The sequence below is a fragment of the Denticeps clupeoides genome, chromosome 6 (genome assembly GCF_900700375.1).
Source record: "Denticeps clupeoides chromosome 6, fDenClu1.1, whole genome shotgun sequence".
NCBI lineage: Eukaryota > Metazoa > Chordata > Actinopteri > Clupeiformes > Denticipitidae > Denticeps > Denticeps clupeoides.
In genome coordinates, this window is record NC_041712.1 from 20587668 (window position 1) to 20601543 (window position 13876).

At 42.4% G+C, this 13876-nt stretch overlaps 1 protein-coding gene across 1 annotated transcript; it reads right to left on the reverse strand.

Annotated features, from left to right (window-relative positions):
* Positions 1 to 576: 576 nt before the first annotated feature.
* On the reverse strand, positions 577 to 12740 carry adgrg4b (adhesion G protein-coupled receptor G4b). Its single transcript, XM_028983123.1, has 19 exons — positions 12121 to 12740; positions 11567 to 11594; positions 10340 to 10425; positions 9776 to 9963; positions 9524 to 9653; positions 8199 to 8308; positions 7913 to 8117; positions 7641 to 7809; positions 7352 to 7495; positions 6709 to 6834; positions 6518 to 6563; positions 5757 to 5860; positions 5548 to 5669; positions 5166 to 5434; positions 4866 to 4959; positions 1454 to 1734; positions 1223 to 1324; positions 967 to 1131; positions 577 to 870 (listed from the first exon to the last, which is right to left on the reverse strand). The coding sequence occupies exons 1-19, from the start codon at positions 12738 to 12740 to the stop codon at positions 734 to 736; spliced, it is 3126 nt and encodes a 1041-aa protein (XP_028838956.1). The 3' UTR covers positions 577 to 733.
* Between the last annotated feature and the right edge of the window lie 1136 nt (positions 12741 to 13876).

Sequence of the window (13876 nt, forward strand, 5' to 3'; positions counted from 1 at the left end):
TACGAGCGGACTTTTTTTTTCCATCTGTGGGCTAACATTGCATTAAAACAGAAATTAAACGTCAATAAGTGAGCTCTGTTTTTGGATTCGTGGATTGACGGTAGCTCTTCACAGATTGGAGCTTTGAGGAGCACGAAGAGTGCTGATAGCTGACGTGTAAGCATACTGTACACGCAATGCAAGCAACAGCAAACGCAGAAGATTTATTCGAATTCATCGCAGTTCAGTGTTTTAAGCGGCAGTCACTTTTTTTTCCATTGTGTCCCGTAATTCCAGACGCATACTAGAGATTCTCGGTTACAGTCAAGATAATACAGTTTTTACACAACACTCTTCACCAAATTCTCTAAATACCCAAGTATGAATCATCGTAGAAGATATGAAATATTGCTACAGGTTTGTGTCGGTTTTAAAAATGTTCAAAGGCTTGATTTCGACGAGCCCTCGTTTTTAGCGCCACCTTGTGCACCTTTGCAGTTACTGGTTTCACCACGAGGGGGCAGTGTTTCTACACCTGTAGCATGTAATATGAATATTTTTATGTTAAAAAAAAGTACTCTTATGCAGACAGTGGGCTCTACAAAAAATAAGGTAATTGAAATGAAAGCGTGATACAATGATTAAAGCACACATTTGATACATGCCATTCCACATTTTTTTGTTGTACAACATATCTACCAATTCACATTAAATTATGTTTGCTTTACATTAATTTCTTAAAGGCTTTTTTAGGTCAGTGAGGTTCAGCTTTTGGAAGCCACGAGTACACTTCATATGTGTGGTCCTGTGGGCAAGGCATGCCATGCTGAGATTGAGGAGAAGAGTTGTACTGTGCCCGAGGCAGTGCCAGGCTGGTCTGACAAAGGACACCTGATACCAGAGAAGATGTAGAAAAGTCAGGGGAAACAATAATTAAAAATGCATATTATTAAGAGCATTCAAATAATTTTGAATGTATCTTCTCACCCAGTTTTGGCCTCATGATATAAACCTCTCGCTGGCTGGACTCCGATGAGGCAGACGTGCTCTCAGTGGTGTTTGATTTGTTTGAGCTAACTGATTTCATGGAAGGGAAGTTGTTGGACTGGTGAGGTTTAGGCTTGGCTGGAACGGTCGCAGTCTGGCTCCATTCTGGTCATGAATAACATAAAATGATCATTCAGAATCTAACTTACTGCTCTTTGTGTGTTAAGGTGTAACACGTTGTTACTGATGGCCCAACCTGAGTAGTCTTGTATTCTGAAACGTCCAAAGCAAAGATGGACTCGCCACTGTTTGCGAACATTTTCCTTCATCAAGCAGTGGAATAAAAATATGAAAAATCCTGTAAAGTGCACATTAAATACACCACAATATTAAATACGCCACAATATGACACAAACAGTTGATACAGACACCATCAGATAAGAACAGACAATGGATTGGCCTGCTGTTAAATCAAGAAAAGCGGTACCTTGAAGGGAGTTTAGGATAGAGAAGAGATAGAGCATGGCCACCTTTGCAGGCTCCCAAGCAAACAGAGCCAAGCACCAGGTGAGGCCCAGTAAAAAAGTGATGCTGGCTACGCCCCGAAGGTCCTTCAGAATGTTGCTGTGGGTACCAGCAGGCCGGTTGGCCCGCATATGCCGCAGCTGGACCAGTACCACCAGGAACACAGCCGTGTTAAACAGGAGGACCATGAAGATATAGCCCACCACGGTCACGTAGTACGCCACATCATCCTGCACCCAGCAGCTGAGAAAAACAGCAGGAGCGACATGAAATAACTTTTCATGATCATTTTTATATAATTTAACAACACCAATGGCTATTCTTTCTTTAAAATGTCATGTAACTACAAAAATGGCTGTAAGGGAACTGATAATATTATTTTTATAAGATATTGGTTTCTGCTGTCAGATTTTTTTAAACACATGATTATCTTTCCCCTTCCCACAGGTAGCACTCAACATTTGCTGATTTTTTATAGTACATTTTTTACAGTACTCCTAAACCTAACCCTAACCTTGCGCCTTTATGTGCAGTCCAAATAGGGTTTCCGGTCCAAAATGGGTAGCCACAGTGCTTTCGTTCTGTGCGTGCGGCCAAAAACAATGTGGAAGACACGACATTTAGGCTGATTAGAAAGCGTGTGCCAGTGAATGACTGATTTTGCAGATACACCAGGTCGGTTTGCCAGGTAATTCATGGTACTTGTAGTTAAATATGTCGTTGAAGTGTTTTAATTTCATTCCAGATAAAGTGGTTATCTGGGATCACTTGTCTTTTTCTACGTGTGCAGATGGACACGTGAAATTTGACAGGACAGCCATAGAAGGCTTTATAAGGGTGTGTGCTTCAGAGCATTTGAAGCATGTACCACATAGATGTGGAGGTGGAGGAGACACACCCGTCTTTCATGACTGAAGCTCTCAACTGTTATTTTGTATTGTACAGGGTGGGCCGTTTATATGGATACACCTTAATAAAATAGGAATGGTTGGTGACATTGAACACATTTTAAAAGTTGTCAGAAACTTGTAAACAACTCGTGAAAGAATAAAGTTACGTTAAAACCAAGCACACCATTGTAATTTTCCATTTTGAAATTACCAATAAATTTGATGTGTCACATGACCCTCTTCCTATTGAAAAAACAAAAGTTGGATCCAATGGCCAACTTCAAAATGGCCACTATGGTCACCACCCATCTTGAAAAGTTTGCCCCCTCACATATACTAATGTGCCACAAACAGGACGTTAATATCGCCAACCATTCCCGTTTTATTAAGGTGTATCCATATAAATGGCCCACCCTGTATTTATTTTGGATACAGTTGGTGGATGGATTTTTGTTAAGCATGATGGATTGGTAGTAGCCTACTGGGTAACACACTCGCTGTGAAGAAGAAGACCCTGTTTCGAATCCCGCTAACAAACATTGTGTCCCTGAGCAAGACACTTAAACCTAAGTTGCTCTAGGGGGACTGTCCTCTGTAAATACTGATTGTAAGTCGCTCTGGATAAGGGCGTCTGATAAATGCTGTAAATGAAATGAAATGAAATGAAATAACTGTAACGTGTATAACTGTATTTGCAGAAGGTGGAGGAACTGTAAAAATAAAAATAAGTTTAAAAAACATATGCATATCCAGATGCATACAAAGATGTGAAGCATTTTCAGTTCAATTCTGCTCCTGAGACAATCAAATGAAGCTGTAGGAAAATGAGCTTGAACAGTACACCACCTCCTGAAATGGCACTACAGTTATGCACAGAGCCACATGCTGTTCTGAAAATGGAATAGACACCAGCTGGAAATAATAGGCTATTAGCAAGACATTCCCAATAAAGGCATGGTGACCACAGACCACTTCTCAGTTCCTATGTTTTCTGGCTGATGGTTTGGTCACTTTTGAATGCTGGCGGTGCTTTCACTCTAGAGGTAGCATGAGATGTCTACAACCCACACAAGTGGCTCAGGTAGTGCAGCTCATTCAGGATGGCAAATCAATGCGAGCTGTGGCTAGAAGTTTTTTTCTGTGTCTGTCAGCGTAGTTTCCAGAACATGGAGGCACCACCAGGAGACAGGCCAGTACATCAGGAGAAAAAAGGAGGCCGTGTGCAAGGAGGAACAGGAGGAGCTCTGCCAGACCCCTGCAAAATGACCTCCAGCAGGCCACAAATGTGCATTTGTCTGCTCAGATGGTCAGAAACAGACTCCATGAGGGTGGTATGAGGGCCCAACGTCCACAGGTGAGGGTTGTGCTTACAGCCAGAGAACACCAAGACAAATTTGCCACTGGCGCCCTGTACTCTTCACAGATGAAAGTAGGTTCACACTGAGCACATGTGATAGATGTGACAGAGGCTGGGGACGTGGTGGAGAACATTCTGCTGCCTGCAACATCCTCCAACATGAACAGTTTGGCAGTGGGTCAGTAATGGTGTGGGTTGGCATTTCTTTGGGGGGCCACACAGCCCTCCATGTGTTCACCAGAGGTGATCTGACTGCCATTAGATCCTCAGACCCCTTGTGAGATCATATGCTGGTGCGGTTCCTCTTAATGCAAGACAATGCTAGATCTCATTTGGCTGGAGTGTGTCCGCAGTTCCTGCAAGATGAAGGCATTGATGCTATGGACTGGCACGCCCGTTCCCCAGACCTGAATCCAACTGAGCACATCTGGTGCATCATGTCTCGCTCCATCCACCAATGCCACATTGCCACAGACTGTTCAGGAGTTGGCAGATGCTTTAATCCATGTCTGGGAGGAGATCCATCAGCATCCACCTCATCAGTCAGGCACATGGAGGCCACACACACTACTGAGCCTCATTTTGACTTGTTTTAAGGACATTACATCAAAGTTGGATCAGTCTGTAGTGTGTTTTTCCAGTGACTCCAAATCCAGACATTTACATTTACATTTACAGCATTTATCAGACGCCCTTATCCAGAGCAACTTACAATCAGTATTTACAGGGACAGTCTCCCCTGGAGCAACTCAGGGTTAGGTGTCTTGCTCAGGGACACAATGGTAGTAAGTGGGATTCGATCCCGGGTCTTTTGGTTCATAGGCGAGTGTGTTACCCACTAGGCTACTACCACCCAGACATGGGTTGATATATTTGATTTCCATCGATAATTGCTATGTGATTTTGTTAATAAGAATATTTCATTCATTCAGATCTAGGATGTATTATTTTTGTGTTTTAAATTACTTTTAAATTATATACATATACATACATACATACATACATACATATATATACATACACACACACACACACACACATACATATATATATATATAATTTTACATTTATATTCATATTATAGACAAAGTATCCACATAATGTAAACATAACACAAATTTACTTACAACAAATATACTTGCAGAGATGTACTAGGGAAACTGCCACCATATGTCTCCCTTTTTATTATCAGAACCGATCCACAGACAATGAGAGGAACACCTGAGGGAGACCAAAATGTCACTGTCTGAATCTGGATCATTGTCACCGTGATTATCAGAAAATCAGTACTGTTTAAACCAAGAAGAAGCATACACTGCTGCTAAGTGGGGAAAAAAACATCAGGTTTCTATTCCTGCCTTCTCGTCAGTGCACTCAAATATATTTATCCTCTTCACAGTAATTATTCAAGCTCTGAGTCATCTCACCCCAGCCAATGATGCAGAATTTGAGGATATAGGAGGGCACGTAGGAGTTGAAGACCTTAACCAGGGCCATGTACATGTTCACAGCCTCAAGACCCATCCAGGTGAAGGAGGCCAGCAGGAAGTAGTGCATGGTGGCCGCCACAGCCACACAGAGGCCATAGCTGCCAAACGAGGAGAACCAGGAATTCAGCAGGAATATGAGATTTAGACCTTTAAGAGCTACTGCCAGATTCAGAAGGATCTTTGATGGGTAGTCCCTGCGGAGCTTCCTGTTTTGGGGGGATAACTGGTCAAAATCTAGAAGAATTTAAGAAGAATGTGGTGCTATCATGTTTCTGCACCAAAAGACTTGCATAAATGGCATATGGTAGAGGACTCTTACTCAAAAGCAGTGTATGTCAGTATGGTGATGCCCAGGAAGACTGAAGATACTCCACAGCCAATGTAAGAGATGATGGTTAGAATCTTTTCATTGGTTTCGTCGATAGGAGTCCTGGAGATGTCCTACTAGGCACAAATTTATTTCCGGTCACCAGAGGAAATGTCATCTCTCTGTTTTATGTTGGCAACCTGTGGATTTTTTATATATACCAGCAACACTCCGAAGTGGGTCAGATGGTTACAGAGGCATGTTGTGAGATCAGTACTGGTGTTGTGTTTCCAGCATCCTGTTGAATCCCATCCTCCAAGTCCGTCTAAAAAGTCAATGGGGCCGCAAACAATTACAAGCCTTTAGTACACAGCAAGACAACTTGAGTTAAATTAACACAGTATAGAGTTTAAAAGATCCCAATCACCAGTTTAATTGAATTCTTTACATTTAGAACACTGCACACTAATTAGTGTGAAATCATAGTGACTCCACCCCTCCTCAGGTAAGTGAAAATGAAGTAAAAGTGAAGTGATTGTCATTGTGAAACACTGCAGCACAGCACACGGTACACACAACAAAATGTGTCCTCTGCTTTTAACCCATCGCCCTTCGTGACCAGTGGGCAGCTATGACAGGCACCCGGGGAGTAGTGTGTGGGGACGGTACTTTGCTCAGTGGCACCTCAGTGGCACCTTGGCGGACCAGGTGGTCCATATCAGCCCCACCTTAATATGAACCCAGATGAGCAGAACCCAGATGAGCAGAAAGAGTCACTCCTGATTCACCCACCCTTATGAAAAAGATTGCAAAAAGACCAACATGGACCTCACCGACTTTTCTCTTTTCATATTCATTTAACTTAGATTGTTTTGCTGTGTAGGCTCCCCATTATTAAGTGTTGAAATAGTATAGAATACAATAATGAAGGACATTAGTGGGAAACACAGATTGGAAGTTCTCATGAGAGCAGCAGACCAACCATTTTTGTTGAAGTTCCAGAATACACACTGTACTTCCTTATCATACTGAAAAAGAAGAAGCGAAGTTCAGGACAAACAGAACACACCATAACTCAAGCATATTAAAGATAATAAAAAAAGAAAAAGCCTCTTTAGCCGAATGCTTTGCCAGAATGGGTTGATATGTGGTATGAATACAGTTTCCATTTACCGGTTTGGAGTTTAAGTGATGCAGAGTGACTGCCACAGGCCGCATCAGATCTTTGATAGGTCCAGTAGCGTTGGTGACACTGGCAGAGACCACGTAGGTGTTCAGCATTTGGTTTTTCTGAGTATCCTAACGGTACACAACAGATAATGCTGGTTATTCACTGTTGTTCCATGTCTTCTCTCATTTTACATGGCGCAGTCTTCACTGTGTTCCATCTTATTTGGGTTTAAATGCTGTAATTAAACCAAAAGGTGCTTCAGCAAAGTATTACTTTAAAGGTGGACACACTTAGGCATACAGCAGAAATGACTGTCATTATGAAACACTGCAGCACAGCACACGGTGCACACAACGCGATGTGTCCTCCCTCTGCTTTTAACCATCACCCTGAGGGAGCAGTGGGCAGCCATGACAGGCGCCCGGGGAGCAGTGTGTGGGGATGGTGCTTTGCTCAGTGGCACCTTGGCGGATCGGGATTTGAACCGGCAACCTTCTGATTTAAGGGCTGCTTCCTTAACCGCTAGGCCACCACTGCGCCATTGTATGAAATGATTATTTGTGGCCTGATTTTTTTACATCACAAAACACTGCCGTATGACAAAATGCTAAAAATGTGTAAGTCCTCAGCGTGCACTACTTTTACCTGAAAGAGAACAGTGGACCTGTAGAACTGGAACTGGATGCGAGATGGATGATTGTGCGCGTTCTGGGGGAAACTGTCCTTCAGATCTGGGGGCAGGGAAATGAATGCCACCGTGCCGTCAAACGGTTCCTGGTTGATGTAAATCTGCAAGGATTTTTCTTATGTGTCATGATCGCAACGACTAGACGTTAATCAATCTACTCAAAAATCGCAAGTGAAATGAGCGATTTTGTTAGCAGTTTCATGCTAACACGTGACTGATACTTGATCTTCAAATGCTAATGCTAACCTCCATGTTCTGGCCTTGCTCCACAGAAGATACTCCAAAGGTGAGGTTCTGAAACTGCTGTGAATCGACGTCCACCACAGAGATGGACAGTCCCTGGGAGAACAAGCTGGGAAACTCATCAGTGAAACCAGACAGCTTGTCTCCAATGGTCTCAGTGATGTTCAGGATTCTACAGTTTATGGTGTAGGGGAAGAATAGATGAAGGAGCTTAATTGAGATTTAAGGAAAAAAGAAGCGTTTTATCCATTTATTTGTGTAAAACTTTCACATACTTGTTGGTGACAGGCTGGAGATGACTGCCCGAATGAAGAATATCCGAGATGATTTTGATGACAGCTTCAGCAAGGTCTGGTGTTACTACAGTAATGTTTAACACGTCAGCCAGCTTGTTCAGGATGGTGTCCAGTTCATGGTCATCGAGATTTTTGTGGTCCTTGATTAGGTCTTCTATCATGACCAACACATCTGCTGCATTGTCTTATCACAGAGAGAAAACACACATTTCTGTAGATGTAGTAGCAAAAATGATGGGGGGAAGAGTGAGCAATGAATTCTAACCAGCCGTGACGTTGATGTTGTCAAGGTCTGGAATGATGGTTTCGACCACAACTGGGCACTGGTGCAACTCAGGCTCTTTCCATCGAGCATGATTATCTGGGGCCAAGACACTGCAAACAACAAGTGTTCAGAGTAACCACAATGCACAAAGAGCCATATTTTCACTTTAATGATGCTTTTATCAACCAAGTTTAAAAAGGGAGGAGCCTGTAGGCATGACTGACGGCTCTCGCACACCCTACTTTCCCATCCCTTGTACACAAAAGTGATCTCTAATGTGGACATCAAGGACATCTAAGAAGCCAAACAGGCTGATAATGAGTGTGTTACTTCCCTGGACGTATGCTCTCTTTTAGGTTAACTTTGTGGGAGGAGTTTAAGCTTACCAGCTCCGCCTACCATCTGAGGATTGGTCACCACCACTTATGTAAAGTGTTCTACAGGGCGTGCTAGGCCATTACTCCTTTAGGAGGTCCACAGAGACATGCAAGGATCTCTGCTGGGGATCTCACTTGTGTGTTTTGTGTGCTTTGTGTGATAGACCCCTTTTGTTAGCCTGTGTTAGCCTGGTAACTTGTTTCAGCTTTGTGTGTGTGCGCCCGTTTGGTTAACTTTTGTGCATGTTATGTACACCCTTGAATTGTCCCCTCAGGACCACCCCTTCCTGAGTCTGCTGATTATTGTACATATTAGCTCACTGTTGGTTGTGTGTGTGTGTGTGACAGCATCCATGCACCTCGCGTTGCCCGCTAGAACAGGGAACGTGACAGCTGTACTTAGAGTATTCTTACAGTTGAACTAATCAATGTAACATTAGTGAACACACCCCATGTGCTACAGAAAAACAAGGCCCATGGACAACAGCTGTAGTCAGCAAAGAAGCATCGCTTTGATCCCGGCAGCTTTGTTGAGCGATATTACAACAGGGACCAAAGAGACAGCAGTGCAAATATAATCATTGGTTTTTATGCACATGTTTGCTTTCCCCTCCTGTTCCAACATTAACGTGTTTATTGGTTGGCCAAATATAGAAAAATATGACGACATCAATTATGGATCATTAATCTGATACCAGAAGCTGTAATGTGTTTGCACTGACCAGACTTGTCTCGCTGCCATTCAGCGAAATCAATAAGATACGAAGCAATAAAATGATATATTTTATGTCGGATTTGTATGAGGCAAAGCTTAAGTAAATTCCAATAACAGATTTTCTTACCTACTTAAAAAAAAACACAAAATAAATCCCATGTCTGCGTGAGTCGTGCGGTTGCGTTCTCTGCTTCCACGACAATATGTCATCAATATGAACAATGTCCACTCACCACTGCCGCTGGGCCATCTTCGTGACATCACCCTCACACTGCAGAGTGGCAGTCTGCTCAGCAGGAGTTTGATTCCACAGAAAAAGACCTTCCCTGGTCTGATGTTGGATTTTTGGGCAAGGGCCAGGCTCTGCTTAAAGGTGACAAAGTGAAGTGGGCAAATCATTAAATATGAAAAAAATTATTAAACAAAGGTTCAAAATTAGAATACTGCTTGAATGACATTATTATTTGGTTGCTGAACAGTGTCACCTATATGAGTGATTGAGATGTTGTTTATGGACATATCTGGGTAAGGAGCCTCCAGTGAGCTCAGAATCTTCTGCTTTGTCTCATCTGTGTTTAAGGATGTGTTGGCATGGACCTGGAATCCGCAGCTGTGCCTGGGAATAATGTTAACTGATAGAGTAGAACCGCATGGAGAGATATGTATTGTATGTCTTCAGGTGGAAATGTTTTTTTTTTTGCTCAAGGGACCACCGTACCGTGCTGGACCGAAGACAGTAATCTGAAAGGTAATTTATTACAGATTAAGTTCAGTCAGACCTAGATATCAGTTTGTTAATGACAATTCAACTGCATGCAAATGAGCTGATGTGTGTGTACCTGTTTTTCTGATTGAGCACGTCTCAGTCTGCAAATATAGGAAATAAATTTAGAAGTTAATTCCCAGGCTGTAAAATTAATTTAGTGTGCCACATTGTGAAATTCCCTTACTTACTAGTAATGTCCACTTTACAATTGCCATACAATTGCCCAGTCTGCCTCAGATAAAATAAGAAATAAGTACTAGTCAGATATTAAGATCACACTGACCTGTTCTTCTCTGCCAGAAGATGGAAATTTAAGACGAACATCCTCTCCTTGGACAGCGTTTCACTGAGCTGGGGAACAACAGTCAGCTGTTCAGCGTGCCAAAGAAATAAAACAGCAAAGAATATGTGAATGAGGTGACATACGTACCCATGTTTTTAATGCTTTCTGTGGATCTCCATCAGACCCATCAACTGTAATGTTCAGTTCAACGCTGAAAAAGCTGCCTGTAATGCACGCATATCATAAGGGTGATGCTTAAATCTGAAAGACATGAGACACACTATCGTTTTACTTACTTGCAAATGTAACCTGACTGGTTGTGACTGGAGTCAAGCCTGTAACGGTCATTGGATCAGATGAATTTAGTATATTTGTGTGTTGCCTGGTTTGGGCGTAATTGTATTATTTATTTCTCAGATTAACAACAAAATATTGTCTCATTTCAAAAAAATTTTTTCTTTGTAAAAAAAAGAAGTCTGTTCATAGCATCACTCCTATTAAATAGAACAGTAAAAACAGGACTATTTTTTGCATGTGCACTATACTTTCATTAAATCTGTGACTTTTAATGAATAACAAGGATAGTAATACATGAAATATTTTTGTTCTGCTGTATGAATAACCTGTAATGGGTCCCTCTGTAGAAACAGCGTAAAGTGGCGTGGTGTGAATCGGCTGCCCTGTAACTGTACTCGGCCTTAGAGTGGAAATTGGAAGTGAGTCTAGAGATGAAATGAAGGCAGATTGTGTATTAAATGACAATAAAGGTAAGATTGGAGATGAAACCTGCATTGTGCAGTTAAACACTCCTACCCACCAGTAGGGCTGACACAGATTGAGCTGTTGTCAGGAATCAGAGAGAGCATTCCAATGCTATAGTGAACTTGAAGTCTCTGACAGACTTCCAGCTGGACCACGCTCACATCAGAGCTCGGAAGCACGTTGAGATACACAGAGCAGCTGAAGCTGTGGTGATCAGCCGAGGAACAATGGATTTACAAGAGGAAGAATCTCATATAGCTGGCTTCAATTAAAGTGCGTTCTTCAACCCTTACCGATTTGCTTTGGAAATATCCCGAATCTTTTTATGCTGTGGATTGGGAAAACTGCATGAAACTAAATGAACTGCATGAAATTGGGCAAAAATGTGGATGGTTTTTAGCAGATCCTTGCCCAACTTGTATATGGAAGCAACTGGAGCTTAAAGGGTTAAAGTAAAACACCTACCTGAGCTGGTGTGCTCTGATCTATTCCACTGTAAAAGAGATGTATGCATGTGTTTTATGATGACAGATTACTGAAATCCATTAAAAAACACATTTTTATTGTATGCTGGTCTCAGACAGGTGAATAAAGCAATAAAACTAACCATGAGAGCCACCAAAGTATTAATAAATCACTGAAGGTACATGGAGAAATTCCTAATTACCTCACAAACACTGAATATACACTCATGTAGGTTGGTAGTTCCTTTTCAGCCTGATAAAAAAGAACACAGTTATATAATATAAGAGCTATTAGTTGGAGTATCAGTGAATAATATGGGAATAATATTGCTAATTGACTTTCTTACCCAAGTTCGGACAAGGTCCCTGGCTGTGTACTCATTTGTCTCCAAATTATCCCAGCGAAGAATAATAATGTTCACTCTTAATTCATATAAAGACCATGCTAGAACAACATGGAAATGAGAGAGAAAGTCACATTTATATGAATATGAATGTGTGAGAGGTTCTGAACTTGATTATTCTCACAGGAGACAATTAAGACACATTTCATACCACTTTAGGTCTAAGAAGAGAACCTCACCACAGTGCTCATGAGAATTTCTGACTGGGGGGCAGCCCATGTAGTCCCAGTCGGCAGCATCCCAGCTCACCACATTGCCTCCAAGGCAGCCGTTGAGTTGGCGCTGAGTGAGGACCTCCCCCCACACACGAAACAACGTGATGCTGCCTTGAAAATTGGTCCCAGTCTCAGGGATCATGACGCCCTCCGAAAAGTAGTGTGAGGCTCCCAGGGTGAGAGTCCCACCGGGTTTCAATTGGCAGCAGGAGTGGTAATCTGATGGCCCAACACTGACAAGGCTCTCCACTTGGCTGCCGTTGATGTAGAGATTTACTTGCTGCGGGAAGCTCGACACAGTGAAGCAGATGGTGCACCATTCGTTGATCGGCAGAGAAACTTCTGCAGTCCACTGCCTTCCTGAATGCCAGACGTGCAGGCTGTTGTGTTTGCCTGTCAGACCCAGCTCTATTGTCTCAGCAGGCTGTGTCTCGTGGCTGTACATGAAGGCAGTCCATGGAGTTGTGATCTTCCTCTGGAGCTGCACACACACACTCAGCTCATCCAGAGCGGGCACGGGGCGAGTCAGTTTCCAGGCGCTGCATCCCTGGCGCATGAAGTCTACTTTCTTTCCCCACAAACTCTCACACAAGGGTTCTGACAGAAGTGAAGCAAAGTGAAAGTGATTGTTTTGGCATTTTGATACACACAGCACAGCATGCAGTGCCACAACAAAATGTGTCCTCTGCGTTTAACCCATCACCCCTAGTGAGCAGTGGGCAGCCATGAAAGGCACCCGGGGAGCAGTGTGTGGGGACGGTACTGTGCTTAAGGCGACCACAGTGGCACCTTGGTGGTTCAGGATATAAACCCACACCCTTCTGGTTACGAATCTGCTTCCCTACCTGCAAGGCCACCACTGCCCCAGAGAGGAGATATGGAACTTCGAATTAAAACTTTTTGTAAAATTTGATTTAAAATGCAACAATAGCTACCTGAGATGACAGCCCCATTTATCAGCAACAGACCAAACAATTTGGAAATGATGTTCTCCATCAGAAACCTGTAAAGTCAAATGTTTTCTGGTGGATTAATTTACATTTCTGCCCTTATTCAGAGCAATTTACAATCAGTAGTTACAGGGACAGTCCCCCTGAAGACACTCTGGGTTAATTGTCTTGCTCAGGGACACAATGGTATGGGTTTGAACCTGTGACTTTGTGGTGTTCTAGTTCATAGGCGAGTGTCGAACCCACTAGGCTACAACAAAATCTAAATAAGTCTTTACCCCATTATGTTGCTCTCGGTCACCTGATCCATATTTGGGTTCTTTGTTTTTTTAAAGAAAACTTGTATGCAAGTTTTGCTTTGGGTTATAATAATTTTCCTTTTTGCTTTACATTTGTAATTCCGTTCTGACTTCAGTAAGTGAAGATAGGCTTCCTTAGAAATTTGCTAAAATCGCGTAGCCCTTTCAAATGTTCTTAAGCTTAACAGGCAAGAAGAACAAACTGAACTTGCCTGTCCATTTACACACATCACAAAACATATTGCTTTCATCCACCTTTTACGAGGTCAGCCAGTTTACAGCCAAGTTGCTTTAATTAAACGTTTTCCCGGACAATCACAGTCAACAGTGTTCCAAAGTTACATTTTTTTCAATATGATGACCTGCTAATCAGATGATCAGATCAACCAATCATTTTTCACTAAGTTAAAGCATTAATTCAGAGCTGATATTTAGAAATAAGT